A 15694-nucleotide genomic window follows, 5' to 3' on the forward strand; every position below is an offset into this window, starting at 1 on the left:
GAGTAAGTAATCAAAAAATGTCAGGACCCAACACCACCCAACACTAAACCCTCTCCCCCCTGTTCATGTCATCCATGCAAGTACAAATATGATGGTGGGGGTTAAAGGAGAAGTAAATAATATCGTAAAATTAAGTAAATATCACAAAGAACTGGTGTGGTGTAGCAGATATTTAGTAACCAATACCAGTACTGTTTAATTTAAAAAAAAAAAAATAGTTATTTACATTGTGCTGTATTCAAACCAAAGAGCTTATTTGCTGCATCGTGCGTCATTCCTTAGAGGAAAAACTGAAAACTGAAAAATGCAAACTTACTTTTATGACCACAATGTAGGTTGCAAACAAAGGACTCCATGACATTTCCATAGATTTCCAGCCAGATACAAAGTGTGGCTCTAATTTGTCATGCAAACCTTACAGCTTTTACCTCAACTCTTGTATTTGCATTTCAGTACGTGACATTTAAAAATAAAGAAAGGTCCAATACATTTACAAGGGGCTCAAATAGTGGGCATGTCACTGCGCTCTTTACTGATAATGGCCAACTGAAACAGGGATGTTGCTTTGCTCAACCAACATTTCCGATAAAAAATGGTGAGGAACGCTTCCCTAAACTTGTCACCTGAGAGCGTGTACAGAGACAGGTTAAAAAACGTGTTGAAACCAGCCAGAGGCCGAGAGATTATATATACAGCATGGATAATACGCTCCACCATGCACGGTGCCATCTCCATCATTCGAGTTTCTATTCGCAGAGCGCGCAACATGTGGTACGGCAGAAAGCACACAACAAACACCACCAGGATTAGTACAGTCACTCGACGTGCTCGCATCCGATTGGAAGTGGTTGTGCACGGCCCGTCTGCCAGCTTTTTCACGATACCAATGTAACACATGAACACCACCACTAGGGGCAGTAGGAATCCGACTGCCGTTAGCAGCCAGCTATACCAGCGCACGTCGACAGTGTCCTCAACGGTGTAAGCTATGGTGCTCGCAAAGTCCAAGCAGTAGGTGTTGTTGTTTTTTTCTGTCAAAGATATCATTGTCAACATGGGCGTGATTTCAGCTGCAGCGATTGTCCAAACAGCCACACATGCTATTATACCCCAAAGCTTCTGCTGCACCTGAGCTGACCTCCACGGGTACGCCACAACCACGTAACGGAAAACTGCATGACATGTCAGAAAGAGGATACTCCCATACAGGTTGAAGTGAAACCCGAAGCGGACAAAGCGGCACATGAAATCGCCGAGCACCCACGCGTCTGCGTTGCTGTAGTAGTGAACCAGGAAGGGCAAGCTGAGGACGTACAGGAGATCGGTCAGCGCGAGGTTGACCATGATGATGCTGCTGCTTTTCCAGGGACGCAACTTGGTCACGTACACGCATATGGAAATGACATTTCCCACCAGACCCACAATGAAGATGATTGAGTAGGCGATGGGCAGGAAATATCGTTTCAACAATTGATCGACAGTAGTGCAGTTGTGAACCTCTCCATAGTAGAGCATGCTGTTGGACATCGCTGAAACCTGTCGAGTGCAAAGAAGAAATACAACCTTAATCACATACAGCTGCTTCTGACACACCCGTTCTACAATTACAGATTATACTCTTACACTGACTTAAAAAATAGTCAAAGTTAAAGCAAAAACAATGGAAAAATCTGATACATTTAACAGTTTTGGTGCTATTTGACATTTAAATCTGTATTGCATGATGATGTGATAAGGGCAGTTTACACATGCAACAAACACAATCAGCATTCATTTGGAGTGGGATTGACACCTGTCTCTCCTTTTAACTTTGTTTTGGTCTCCACCAGTGTTTAAACATACACTTTCTGGCTTTTTGCCTTTTAAATGTTTCACGGTTCTACGCAAATTGTATTTTCAGGGCACAAACTTTTACTTAACAATTAAGCTTTTGGACCATAAAACAACAATAACAAAAATAAATCCATCTGAAAAATGCTCATATTCCACAGAACTGAGGGATAGGATAATAAATCCCTGTGGACTGCACCTAAAACATTTAAAAAAAAAATGTTTTACAATTTTGACAGCTTAAATGTTTTCCAGCATTGTGAATGAATGCTGAATTTGGTTTTCTGGTGGACAAATCAACACTTTTAGGCAAAACATCATTAAATGTTCCCCTCACCTCTCATATCACTGTCAGAGGAAACTACTGCCAAAGAAAGGAAGGAATTGGAAGAGGCGAGAGCAGACTGAAAGACACAAATAATCAAGCAAACTCAGTGGGAAAGAAACAAACACATCTTTTTCCTTTCCTTGTCAACACTCTGGTTTCTCAGAGCCTCTCAGGATATGACAGCACCTATTGCATCCTGGCTGCTTCTTGTAACGCTGTACTCTTCTTATTGTGGATGTAAGGTGTGTGAGGTGTCATTTATACACATTTTGTGAATGTGTCCTTTAAAATTGATTATATTTGCAAAAGGTAAATTGTTAAAAGCTTATTGGATGTGCTCAGGTGAGTGTTAAAAAGCATGCACAGAAAAACTGACTCTATATAATATATATATATTTTTTACTTACTTTGTTACAGTGTCTTCATCAGCGCTCACTCCAAACCTTCACTGTCATCTCATCTTGTTTTCACAACCATTCCTCTGTTGCTCCTCCTACACTCTTCTCTCATATCTACATCCAGTTTTCCACACCTATGAGGAGGGAAACTCCAGCATATTTTTTGTTTGAACGCCCACATGTATTTGACTCACCTTCAGCCTTGTTTCTCTTTACTTCCTGGTGTAATGCTTGAGCTGATAAAGTGCAGGGGTCCCTTTTATTTTACTAAGATAAGGTTTCAGTTCACCTGCAAAGAAAAACAAGAGATAATCAAGTTTAATTTGTTCAATAAAGAAGAGTTTATTCAGAACAATAAACTGCATTGTTGTTGAGGGTCTCTATTGCAGTCTTGTTATTTCTTCAAACAGGCAAAGGATTATCTCAGTGACACGGCTGAGCTACTTTTGGCACAGGCAGATTGGTGTCAGATACAGGGAATGAGGAAGTATTAAGATTCCAAGAAAATGTCTGTCAGGTAAGTGTTATGAGATACTAAACGTGGAAGCCTCATTTAAAAATCTGTCTTAAAAATCTTAATAGTTTATCAGAGTTTACCGAGCTGTAGTTAGCGGATTGGTAAAAGTCTGGACATAGTACATTGAAGTTTTATACAGGGTTAAGACATAAGAAATATATCAAATAAAGCAAGACCTTTGTAAGATTTAAAGACAGATTTTTTCAGGGAAATCTGTATATGAATTTATCAACTTTTGAATGTCGCTTGAGGATTTACAGCCGATGTTGCAACAGCATAATATGGCACTAATTGGCAGAAGAACCAGGTAAGACACAGGTTTGCAGCTAAGGAGCCTCCAACCAGCAGCACAGTCAACATCTGAAATGCAGCAAGAGTCTATATCCTTACACTCAAGTCACACTGTATGTTTTCTGGCAGCTGCATTCTGAACCTTTTGTATTTAGCTGGAGATGCTTCATTTTGACAGACATAACTTTATTAATTATCACAACTAAAACCTTATTTAGACTATAGCCCAAATCAGCAACATGTCAACATGTCAAGTTTGTATCTAAGTTGATTTTTTTTGGGCTGTCTGGACAACTAAAAACCACATAAGATCTGATTTTTCCAAAGCTGATTTATACCACATAGGGAGGTGGTTTCAAATGTGATTCTGAAACAGTGGAAGACAATACTTGCGCCACAGCTCCACATAACCACAACAGATTTCTATTGTCCATGTTTTGTTTATTTTGTTGACTACTTGTTTCTCTGGGACATGGCCTGTAATCCATGTCCAAGACTAGACTAGACAATTTCAATATGGACACACAGAGATCGGATCTGATCCCTTGCAATTATACAGTATGCATGTGAACAGCTGGTGAGGAAGATCAGATTCTAATCGGATATGCTTACAAATCCTATTTGTGCTGCAGTCTAAACAAGGCCTAAACACCTAACCTTTACAAGGTTTAACCTGGACCTAAACCCTAAACCAGGAGTGTCCAAACTTTTTGTAAAGAGGGCCAGATTTGGTAAGATGAAAATGTTGGGGGGCCGACCATTCAGCCTGACATTCTTTGAACCAATAACATTAGATACAAATGTTTAATTTTATGAAATGTTTTATTGCAAATGACATCCTTCATTTTTTTTCATTTTCAAGTTTTTACCAAAATCACACCACATAAAATTAAGATAAAGTCTGTCTGGGAAGAAACTCTTTAGCGAATATTAAACATATCTCAGTTCATTTGAAACATTACATATTATTCACTAAGCTCTCGAAGCACACTTCCTGTTGGGGTGGCAACATTCGTGGTGAAATGCGCACTGTTTCGTCAAGAGGTGGAAGGTTTAAAATGTGTGTTTTATCTCCTATACTTACACTAAGGGGGATCACTAAAACATGACTGAGTCTTGGTTTTTCACATTTTGGGGACTGGTATGGCCTCCAGAGTCCCAAATATAAGTATTAAAATGATTAAAAAGTAGATTTAGCATAATATGGGACCTTTAAATGAATGAGTGCCCGAAACAGCCTGGCCCTCGATGTCAACTTTCCTTTTATTTTATGTACAGTCCCCATGTCAGAAATGTGCTGGGTTGAAATGATCACAAAAGGCCAAGTGTCACGGTGGCAAGGGCTATTGCCATATTCTGGTGAAATAAAAAAAATATTTGTTTTTTTGTACACATGCAATACTCCCACAAGACAAAGTTGTGAGGACCAGCCAAAGTATCCTCACAAGAATAGGTCTGAATCAGAACACACACACACACACACACGTTAGGTTTACATGACTTCAGTGAACATTACATTGACTTACATTCATTTCCTGGAGACTTACTCTAATCCTAACTCTGTAACCCTGGCCCTAACCTTTGGGGACTTGCTTTTTGTCCCCATAAGGAAGACAAGTCCCCATAATGTGACTGTGTAAACACATTTAGGTCCCCACAACATTAATAATACCTGGACACACACACACAAACACAAACCCACACAGATACATATATTCTGCTTCCATGTACAAATCCTTTTCTGTATATTACCGACTCTACACCCATATTTCCAGCAGAAGGCACAAAAAATGTCACAAAAATTCTAAATTTAACAGTCACATAAAGCACTAGAGATTAAAAATAATAAAGCAGCTTATTTCTCAATTTGCTTACTGATTGTTAATTTTAAGGATTAATACTGAATGAATGTATATGCACATCCTTGTATTGCAAACTGCAATCCAAAACATTTATAAACGCTATAATTCAGTGTGACTTACCTCAGGTCCTCCAGTCTGCTATTAACCCAGTTCCACTTCCTTGTTTACCTAAAAGTATAAAGAATGTACAAATACATGCGGTCACATATGTTGACTCTTCCCCCAGTTTCCCTTCAACGTGGTGATAAGCTCAGACAAAATCATGACAATAAAAGAGTTTTAAGAGGTTTACAAATGTTTATTTTACAAAAGAAGAGCTAGAAATGATGTGAACAGAGTTTTATACTGTAGATCAATCTAAATGGTGGCTTATTTTGTGTGTTCATGTTGCAGATAAATATTGTCCGAGGTCAGAGAAAAATGAATGTGAACGATCAACTTGACAGAAATAGAGGCTGGAGATGAGTGGAGGGAAGAGAGAAGAAGAGAGAGAGGGAGGGAGTTCTTTTGAAAATATGTTCTTTTTACAGCTTGGGCATCCTGGCAGCATTGAGGCGCATGGACAGACAGGAAGCCCCGGCAGCGTAACGCATCTCCCTCAGCATCCCACTCCACTGCTTCTTATCCTCCTCATACCTATAATAAAGACAGATGAGCGTCACATCTCATGGAAAAAGCAAAATGGAGGAAAAAAAAACGCACAGCTTGGCGCCATAAGTTGAGACGACTTACAGCCAGACATCGGTGACTTCTGTGGGAGCCACCTCCTTGTTCTCCATCTGAACCATGGCAAAGCCGCCCACAGCGTACAGAGAGCCCCCGCAGCTCAACAGGTTCACAGAGCTTCTCTCCTGGGGGAAATCGGTGAAAGGCTCCCACCTGAGGAGATACAGCATCATAGGAAAAAGGTCAACTGTAAGATGGAGCTTTGACTGTCCATCTCTTTTCTATCCATCCATCCATCCATCATCTACCGCTTTATCCTCCATCGGATGGTCGCGGGGTGCTAGCTCAGCTGACATAGGGTGATAGGGAGGGGTACACCCTGGACAGTTCACCAGTCCATCACTGGGCCACATACAGAGACAAACAACCATTCACTCACACTCTCACACCTACGGTCAATTTAGAGTGACCAATTCACCTAATCCCCAAATCTGCATGTTTTTGGACTGTGGGAGGAAGCCGGAGAACCCGGAGTGAAACCACACACATGGGGAGAACATGCAAACTCTTGTGGCACATGTCTTTTCTACCTTGGTGTATTTGCAGAAATAGCCTTTTTATTCCATGTTAAGATGGAGACACATAATGTGGAAGGCTAAAATGTCAAAGTGACAGTGTTATGAAGATAGTCAAATGTGCTGTACAATGGACATGCTCCAAAAACTTTCTAACAATAATTTAATCAACCAGTCGATACAATAACAGCTATTTCTTTTCTGTTGTTGTTGTCATATCCATACTTCAATGGAAACTGTGATTTCCTAGAAAGGTCATTGTAAATAAGCTGAAGCTTCAGCCTACACACTTTTGGTTTATTTGAAAATAAGCTGATTTATTTTTGTTTTAACAAAATTATAAATACTGGAAAATTAAACAAAAATCGGAAACTATTTTTACGACTAAATACGCCTTTTTGTTTGCGGTCAAAAAAGGCACATCATTTGGAGGTGAAATTGCACAGTGTAACACTGAATCAATAAATAACTTTAACTCACTAACTTAAATGTCATTAAATTTGACTTCATTTTTCTTATTTAATAGCAGGTTATATATTCAGAATTGTTCAAAATGGCCTGTTTTCCCAAATGCACAATATATAATGTGTGAAGTTGTTAACCCTACTAAAGACAGACTCATACTTGGTTGTGGTAAAGTCGTAGGCTTCACATGTGGCAGTGAGACCCTCCTCGTTGACTCCACCTGCCACCACAATCTTGCCGTTGTGGATGATGGCTCCGAACATGGCTCTGGGCGTCTTCATGGCTGCCAACTCTCTCCACTCAGACTGTTTGTGATTGTACGCAAACACCTTGTTGAGAGCTTTGCTGTGGAAACAGAGATCATGTTGTAAAAAATCACATTAATGTACTATTGCAGAATGTTTTTCTTCATTTACAGTTTCCCTCATGTCTTAATAATATTTTCTAGTTTGATTAACAGCTAAAAAGACGGACAATATGTTTAAATTAAAAGTAACTGAATAACATAAAATCAATTGTGTAAAACTATGAAACACAGGAATGCAAATAATTATGTAGAACTACTAAATTATTGATTATTGCTGAACTACAGAATATGAACGTATGAAAATGGTTGAAAATCAAAAGGACAATGTTTAAGGTGGACAACATCATGTATCCACAAGACGACTCATCTGGACACAACACTGACGATAAAATGCAATATTTCAAGTCTCTATGTTCTCAGTTTATGAAAATAAATATGATAATAATATGATAATAAGTACACTTCACTTTGGATGTGTATTTTTGTTGAGTATCCTAATGTTTGCACATATATTTGGGCCTGCCCCATATTACACTTATCATATATAAAATTTAAAGTAAAAATTTTAATTAAAACTTCGATTTTACTTAAGCTTGCTTTATTTTACTGGCAGGAATGGTGATTTCATGCATTGGCTACATGTGAAAGTCTATTTATGGACACAGGCACATACTATACGTGCATACACATCATCTTTTTTTAAAACCTCAGCATGACTTCTTCGAGCACGACTACGTTTGTTTGTCCCTAGACTTTTACATTACCATTGTATCATTTTGGATTTATTAATTCCCTTATTTGCCATTTAAATCGTCACTCTTATTTAGGCTTTCACATTAAATGAAATGAAATGAAATTATAAGTAAAGCACATCTTGTCTTCTACCATCCGTAAGGCAACATTGCACCATGATCAAATGGAAAAAAAACAAGTAGACCCCTATTCTTAATGTAACTGCACATGGCGTGTTGTATTTTCCACTGTTGCAACACATGAGACCATCCTGGACTGCAGCAGTGTAATGGCTGTCTATACATGCAGCCTGGCAGGATGATGGACTACAAACAGCTGCAGGCCACTGTGTGTAACTTCTCACATACACTCACACAAGCACACTCATTCACTCACTTGTCATCGGTCTTTCCTCCAATGCAGTAGACCAGTCCTTTGTGGGACACGACAGCGTGACCGTGGATCTTCAGGGGAAGCTTTTTGGTCTCACTCCACCTCATTTTCCTGAAGACAGAAACATTTAGCTCTCACCAAAATATGTCTGTAATTCTTAAACACTGGTCCTTCAATCCAAAAAAACAAGAAGTGGCCACCAGGGGGCAACTCCACCAGTTAAAAAAGAATTCCATGTCACTAAGCATTTTCTTGAGGAGTAAATGGTCTCAATTGCCAGTTATGGGCCAATTGTATACATTATGTTATGTTCTGAAAATAGATGATAATACACAGTACATATGGATGGACACCAGTCTGATTGACAGCTGGTATTGTCCAATAGGAACCTAGGAATTTCTGGTTACATGGTGCCGGTCAAATCTTGGAGCTTCATAATATGTTATAACTCTTACATTAACAACAACTGTAACTATGTGTCTGTGTAATATAAATATTCTCACTTAAGCTGAAGAATTAAACAGCTTTCTAAACACTGAATAAACAACCACAGCAAATTAGAACGCTAAGATCACATCTGAAACAGCACATAGACATTTTTGACTTAAGGGTTATTTTCCCATAGTTAATTATATCCTAAAAACAGACATATAGAGATAAAGGGGGGAAAAGCCAACAATCACACTAACTCGACATCGTAGCACATGACAGAATCCAGCGACTCGTTGGTCTGGAGGTCTTTTCCAGCCACGGCAAACAGCAGGTTCTCGCTCTCTCCCATGTTGAAAAGGCATCTTGGGGAAGGCATGGGCGGCAGCGCAACCCATTCAGAAGAGAGTGGATCCAACTGTGGAAGGGAAAATAATAATACAGTACATTAAAGAGTGTGGAAAGCACCCTCTTAGTGCCCATTAGCGCTTTGTCGTTATCTCCTCATAAAGAAGGAAATGAATCCTGTATGGTATCAACATATTGATTAGGCTATAAAATACTAAAGTACTCAAGACCTCGTCCACGTCCTTTAGTATCTATTTCACTTAGACCTTGAAGGCAACGTGGGGGGAAAACACTCGCAGCTAATTATCATGTAATCTACATTCTACACTTTTCTGAGTGATACCACTTGTGTCTGTTGATTACAATAAAAGCCTTGAGGTGATTTGCTTAGTTCAGCATTCAAGCTGCTATACTAGTTTGACGGTGTGAGGTTTAATTAAAATTCTGCCAAACAGAATCTTTAATGAAGACGATAAATCAGCTCATGTGACTTGTAAGTCTGAGTCAGACATATTGGGAATTTCTCACTGTGACAATGTCTCCAGCCTGGTGAACACAACTTAAATACATCACTTGTCAAAATGGCTGCCATGCACTGCACTGCACCTGGCAGTTACACCAGCTGATTCAGCTTCTTTATGACCAACAGATAGTTAACACAAGTTTTAGGAGATTTAGGGCCTTTCATCTGCTCAGACTACAAGGTTTAGTGTGGTTATTCTAACTGGAATAATAATTGACATTTGTGAAGTTGTAAAGGTTCCAGTCAGTCAAGCAATTCAATGGACAGTTTATAAGAATAGCACATACAACAGGTATAGACTGTGGGTAACATTTTGTAACATTTATCGATGAAGTTGCATGTTGCAGATGAATATCCCTCACTTCAAATCCCTTCCAGGTTCGTTGGAGATATTATATACAGTATACATATATATATATATATATATATGTATGTATGTATGTATATACTGTTCTTGTAATAGACCTTGTGGAGCATAGAACCACAATGGCTTATTGATTTAGTGAGGACAACTTGGGAGGGACGACATTTATAAATAAGAAATATGAGAACCATTAAAAAAAACTATTGGAGTAACTCTCCTTAATGAGGAAGTAAGTGCTGAGACAACTTCTCCACTCAATGTAATTCACGTTTCGTAATCAACCATACTCACCAAATAGACGTAACACTGCAGAGGCATGTCCTTGTTCTCCTCATCCACAAACAGTCCACCAATGACAAAGAGCTGGTTCTTCTCCGACACCAGGCTGACGTGGTTACGTGGCACCTGCTCAGACATGGCTGCCAGGAAACACTCGTTCTCGACGACGTCATACGCCACCGCGGCTGTGTCATTGAGCATGAAGATGAAGTCACGTGTGTACATGCCATGTCGCCGGCTGTCATTCAGGAACCCAGGGAAAAGGCTGTCCGCGTCCTCCTCCTCCTCACCTCCTTCCTTGTTGGCCCCCTGCTCCCCTTCCTTCTTCATGGGTTTGTCTGGAAGCTTCCCCTTGAAGGCATCTTTGATGACCTGGATTGTCTTCTGAAGCTCCGGGTCAGCCTTGATGATGTCATCCGACTCCACTCTTTCTTTGAAATACTTCTCTGGCATAAGTCGAAAGCGAATGCAGTCGAACGCATCCTTCAACACCTTGATGCGCTTATCTCTATCATGGCGGACCCAAGCCATGAGTGCCTCAAATACCACCTCCTCCCTTTCCACGTTCAGTGAGTCTCCGCCAATAATGGCAAACAGTTCATGGGGTGCTAGTCTGAGGAACTCCTCATCTTTGTAGAGGGCCTCGAAGTGGTCAGCGATGTAATTGCGTGCAGCCACGGCGAGCCTGGGACAGCTGAGCACCAAGCCCATCCTGAAAATGGCCATACAGTTGCTCAGGGATATCTTCTTCTGAAGGTAGTTAACACACACCGTGAAGACAGACGGGATCTGGAATCTGTTTGCCACAGCAATTATATCCTGCACATTGTCATCAGTGAGGTCAATCTCAGCTGAATACAGGTACTGGATGATCATGTCGAGGATGGAAGGGTTGACATCCTCCAGGACCACCTCGTGGGTGTTCTCCACTTCCTTGCCATCCTCTGTGAAAAAGATATCCCTGAAGTATGGACTACAGGCAGCCATGATCAATCGATGGCAGGGGAAGCTACGGTCCCCTACCTTCAGGTTGCAGTCCACAAACTTGTTCTCCTTCAGCAACTCCTTTAGCCCATCCTGGAGAAGGGTACTCTGAAACAGGCGCAGCTCCTCCTTGATGGCATTGGGGTCCATGTTGTGTGAGGAGGGAAAACGGCACGCAAGCAAGGAGGTCTGAGGAGAGAGGAAGGAGGTGATGGCCACAGGTCTTTTTGGCAGTCGGTCCTGGCTGGAAAAGGCAGAGCAGAGAAAAGGTTCCCAGTGTGAAGACCCTGCAACTGAATCCTGTCCCACTCTAAATATAGGTCCCTCTGCCCCCCTGTCTGCTTCAACTCCAGTGGAATATGACTATACCAAAATCGCAGAGCAGGCTTGGCTCAAGCAGCTGCTGTCACAGACTGAAAGAAGCAACTGGCTGCTGGGGGATATGCCACCATGATTCAGCTCCTGGAGTGTCATGTGGCAGGCTAACAGCAGAGACAATGCTGTCAAAGCCCTCAAATAGCTCACTACAAACTCAACGTATGACTGTGGAGGGTATTTAGAGCAGTCGCTGTCACAGTCACAAGTATAGTATGTGTTTCCTTTAAATCATCACCTCTTTCTTTATCTCTGATTTTTCATTCTTTATCTATTAACTTCATTCTCATCTAGCCACTTTAAAGGTCAAGTGTGTAACATTTATTGGAGATACATTACTTATATCATTACGCGTTTCCTGAGTGTATAATCACCTTGACCATCATGATAATCAGGTCGCCTGGATTTACATAGATTTTATGGCTATAATTTTGTCAACACATTTTCAATGAGTGAGTGCTTCTGCTCCTTATTCCAAGACGACTTTCCTTTTCAATAGTTATTCAACCCTTTAGGAATACGGTACTGAGAAGCTGATGTCACAAACGTGTGAGGACATGGTGAGTCTTGCCTGTGATTGGACGGTCGTGCCGGGGAAGTCCTGAGGGCTACTGTAGTGACAAGTATTTGGGTACAAAGTTCTAGTTATCTGCTTTCTGGTATACATCCATCTGTCTTCTACCACTTTAGGCTCCACATGCGGGTCACCGGGTGCATAGGGTGAAAGGCGGGGTCACACCCTGGACAGATCACCAGTCCATAGTTTTTTAAATTTCTAAATATTACATTATTGTCTAGGAGTTACATAAATGAGAAGTACGCATGCTGAATCCTGTCGGCAATGACAGGATTGGTAACAGAAGGGTTAAAATAAAAATTGTAATAAATAAAAAAAATTTTCTAAGTCGAGGCTTATTATGCAAAGTAAGATGACATCCTTTTTGGTATGCGAAGGCCACCATAGACCCTTAACGAGTGAGTGGGGAACGCCTCTCCCATTAGTTCTTACACACTGGACCTTTAATTGTACCTATGTACTTACTTTTGGTCTCATGTTTACATATTCCATACACACCCATTCCATGCATTTTGGATATCAGTAAACAGTCCTTGAGATATTTGTGTTTTCAAACTCTGTAAAATATTTTTATTTCTAACTATTTAGTGTTAAGTATCACAGCACTAAAAATGGAGCAGCAAAGTTTGAGACAGGCAGCTGTGTGCAGAAACAGGTGACACACACACACACACACACACACACACACACACACACACACACACACACACACACACACACACACACACACACACACACACACACACACACACACACACACACACACACACACACACGCACACACACGCACGCACAGCTCTGTCCACCAATCAGCATTGTCTGCCTTTCCCCTGCTGGATGGATTGTTGTTCTGCTGCTTGATGTGTGTGTGTGTTACTCTACAATCAAACACTTTGCGTTTAATTTAAAGAGATAATTTTGGCTTGAATTTACTGCGTTTTCCTTCTTCTTAAGGATTCATGTCGTCAGTTTGCACAGAGCTACACGTTTTACTACAAAATCTTAAATCTTGCACTCAGAGAAGGCCTTCATTGATGTTTCTGGATCAATGGGAGCTTATATTGTTAAGTCTTACTGCTCTGGTTGGCCTGATAAAGTGTGAGCAGTGTGTGGAGTTGGGTAACATTTCTCCCGTGGGCAGCACTAAAGATAGATCAGACCACGACATTTGTCTCGGAGTGTCTATGCAATTTAAGCAGAAGAAGAAAACGGGTTCTGGGTCAGAAAAGTCCTTCCACTAAAGCCATCACAGACAATTTAGGCAAATAATACAACACGTGTATTTGTTCAGTAGCATAATTACTGGAATAGTGGGTCAAAGTTTGTATTTAATTAATTCATTGTCTACCTCTTTACCCTCCACATGAGGGTCATGGCTGACTGGAGTCAATCCCAGTTGACACAGGGTGAACAGCCTCACAGGAACCATCTTGTATTATTTTTTTTTATTATTAGAATGTTGAATTCATATTTTATTTTGATTGTATTAAAAAAATAACAAATGAAAAATACCTTAGTAACTTATTTGACCACTGACAAGAGAGATAGGTGAGAAACTTGAATTGCAATTATGTATCTTGTAAAACTTTCTGCTTTCACTTAAAAATTTGGGTGTTTGTAATCTCAGGCAAGAGTTTGGGGCTGTTTCCATTTCTAGTTTGACACAATCACATTTAAGCAGGCTTCTGTCTCTTCTGCTTAAATCACATTTAAGCAGATGCGGCAGAAGATAAATGCATCAAGGATCTGTTTTTTATTATTATCTGCGGTCATATGCAGACAAGTCAAACACTTATCAAACACTTACTTTAAAAAAATAAGTCTCAGCCCAGATACACTGTCTATGTCCCATGTCCCCAGAGGCTAATTCATTTCCAGATGATAAACCTTTACCAACCACTTTATCAGGACACAGGACACCTAAAACAGCGGCAGGAGTGACACCTTTCAAACCAGTCATTCCCCTCTGACAAGGCATTTTCACCCAGAGAACTGTAGCTTACTAGATATTTTCTGTAAAACCTAGAAATAGTTGACCAGCAGCAATCATGCCACGTTCAGTCACTAAATATCACCTATCTTCCTCACCATGCACAGTTTAAACTTGTCTTGACTTCCTTCATTGAAGTAGCTGCCAGGTGATATGGGCGAATGAAATATTTGCATGAGCAACTAAGAAGCAGCTGAACATGTGTCCCTAATAAAGTGACTGAAAAGCTTCTATAAGCAATCCAAATTCGGACAAAAAGAAAATGACAAAAATCTATTCCTCTGCTGTGACAGCAAACACAGTGGCTCACAGATAACTGCACTATATTGACACGAGGAATTCGGGCCTTGCGTGCGCACACACACACACCCTGTCTTGTTTATCAGAGCGAATAGGTCAGCTACAACACAGCCTCCCACACCATAAGTCCCTCAAAGGACCATGAAAGAGCGTGTAGTGTAGATCAGAACTGTAGCCTGTGTGTGTGGGCTGTCACATAATGAAGAACGGAATTTAGTGTATATACAGTACATTTGTTTCCAAACCTGATGAGAGTTCGTGATGATGGTGTTGGCCTATTCTGATCCCACCACCCCCACACGGAAATGAACAAAAATAAAATATGCACAGTTGAAGCAGAAACACTAAATGTGTCCTTCTGCACAGCAGCCATTTTGACAGGTCACAGTCGCAAAATCACAGGTGAAAATCATCAACTATGTCTGCGTTTACATTGCATTACATTATTATCGGGTTTTTCAGTTATCAGTTATCTGGTTATTCAAGCGCTCATGTTAACGGAATAAACTGATATCATTATCAGTTTCTTGCCGTTATCGGTTTTTGAAAAACCTGTTGAACACATCTACACATCTCCTAGAAGTAAAGGTTCCAAAAGGGTCCTTCTACAAGGGCTGAGGTTCTACCTGGAACCATTTGCCTCTGAAAGTAAATGGTGTTTTAAAAGGGTTCTTGGTGGAACCCTCCAAAAACTGGCGCCAAAAAGGGTTCTGCTTTGAGGACAAGCTGAAGAATAATATATGGTTCTACTTAACACTTTATTTCTAAGAGTGTAGGTTTCTGTCAGTAATCTGTTTTCTTGTACGTGTAAACACCTTAAATTGTTTATTCCAGTTACCTGGTTATTACCAGTAATTGTTTTTTTTGTGTGCATGTGAACGCACTCACTGTGATCTGTGCTTTTCCTGCTAAAACATCCTCAAATGGCTGCTGTAAGTATGATTAATCTTGATGCATTAAATGCTATACTAAAGGTCAGCAACTAAATTATACATACAGGACTTTGGAGAGTGATTAAATACATTTCTGATTTCTGTCACCCTCCTGCCCTAAATATTGTCATACAGTCTAGTCCAGTAGGAATATAATGCCTTCACACATATTAGTTTGGATCCAATTTATTCAAAATGTTTGACATCAAAATGTCGACCATGACATAAA

The 15694-nt window shown here is 40.3% G+C and overlaps 2 protein-coding genes across 3 annotated transcripts; both read right to left on the bottom strand.

Moving 5' to 3' along the window:
• Nucleotides 1–501: 501 nt before the first annotated feature.
• Nucleotides 502–1527, bottom strand: LOC310934400 (2-oxoglutarate receptor 1-like; the record flags this gene model as incomplete). The annotated part of the gene is made up of 1 exon (XM_083898118.1): nucleotides 502–1527. The coding sequence occupies one exon, from the start codon at nucleotides 1525–1527 to the stop codon at nucleotides 502–504; it is 1026 nt and encodes a 341-aa protein (XP_083754244.1).
• A 3976-nt stretch (nucleotides 1528–5503) lies between these two features.
• LOC310931211 (kelch-like protein 41b) lies at nucleotides 5504–11700 on the bottom strand. 2 transcript variants are annotated; one of them, XM_083894322.1, is made up of 7 exons: nucleotides 11331–11698; nucleotides 10320–11251; nucleotides 9054–9211; nucleotides 8368–8475; nucleotides 7092–7277; nucleotides 5959–6105; nucleotides 5504–5862 (listed from the first exon to the last, which is right to left on the bottom strand). In XM_083894322.1, the coding sequence occupies exons 2-7, from the start codon at nucleotides 11181–11183 to the stop codon at nucleotides 5751–5753; spliced, it is 1575 nt and encodes a 524-aa protein (XP_083750448.1). In that variant the 5' UTR covers nucleotides 11184–11251; nucleotides 11331–11698; the 3' UTR covers nucleotides 5504–5750. The 2 variants fall into 2 exon arrangements, with proteins under 2 accessions (XP_083750448.1, XP_083750447.1); XM_083894321.1 differs by having other exon boundaries at nucleotides 10320–11700.
• Between the last annotated feature and the right edge of the window lie 3994 nt (nucleotides 11701–15694).

The sequence above is a fragment of the Microchirus variegatus genome (assembly GCF_963457635.1).
Source record: "Microchirus variegatus genome assembly, chromosome: 1".
Taxonomy (NCBI): domain Eukaryota; kingdom Metazoa; phylum Chordata; class Actinopteri; order Pleuronectiformes; family Soleidae; genus Microchirus; species Microchirus variegatus.

Excerpts from the sequence above, each read along its gene's own strand:
- LOC310931211 (XM_083894321.1), bottom strand. The coding sequence starts at position 11,441 with ATGGACCCCAATGCCATCAAGGAGGAGCTGCGCCTGTTTCAGAGTACC. Across the intron at positions 8,476-9,053 it reads GTCATGTGCTACGATGTCGA|GAAAATGAGGTGGAGTGAGA; the intron begins GTTAGTGTGATT and ends TTCTGTCTTCAG. Across the intron at positions 6,106-7,091 it reads TACGACTTTACCACAACCAA|GTGGGAGCCTTTCACCGATT; the intron begins GTATGAGTCTGT and ends GTATCTCCTCAG.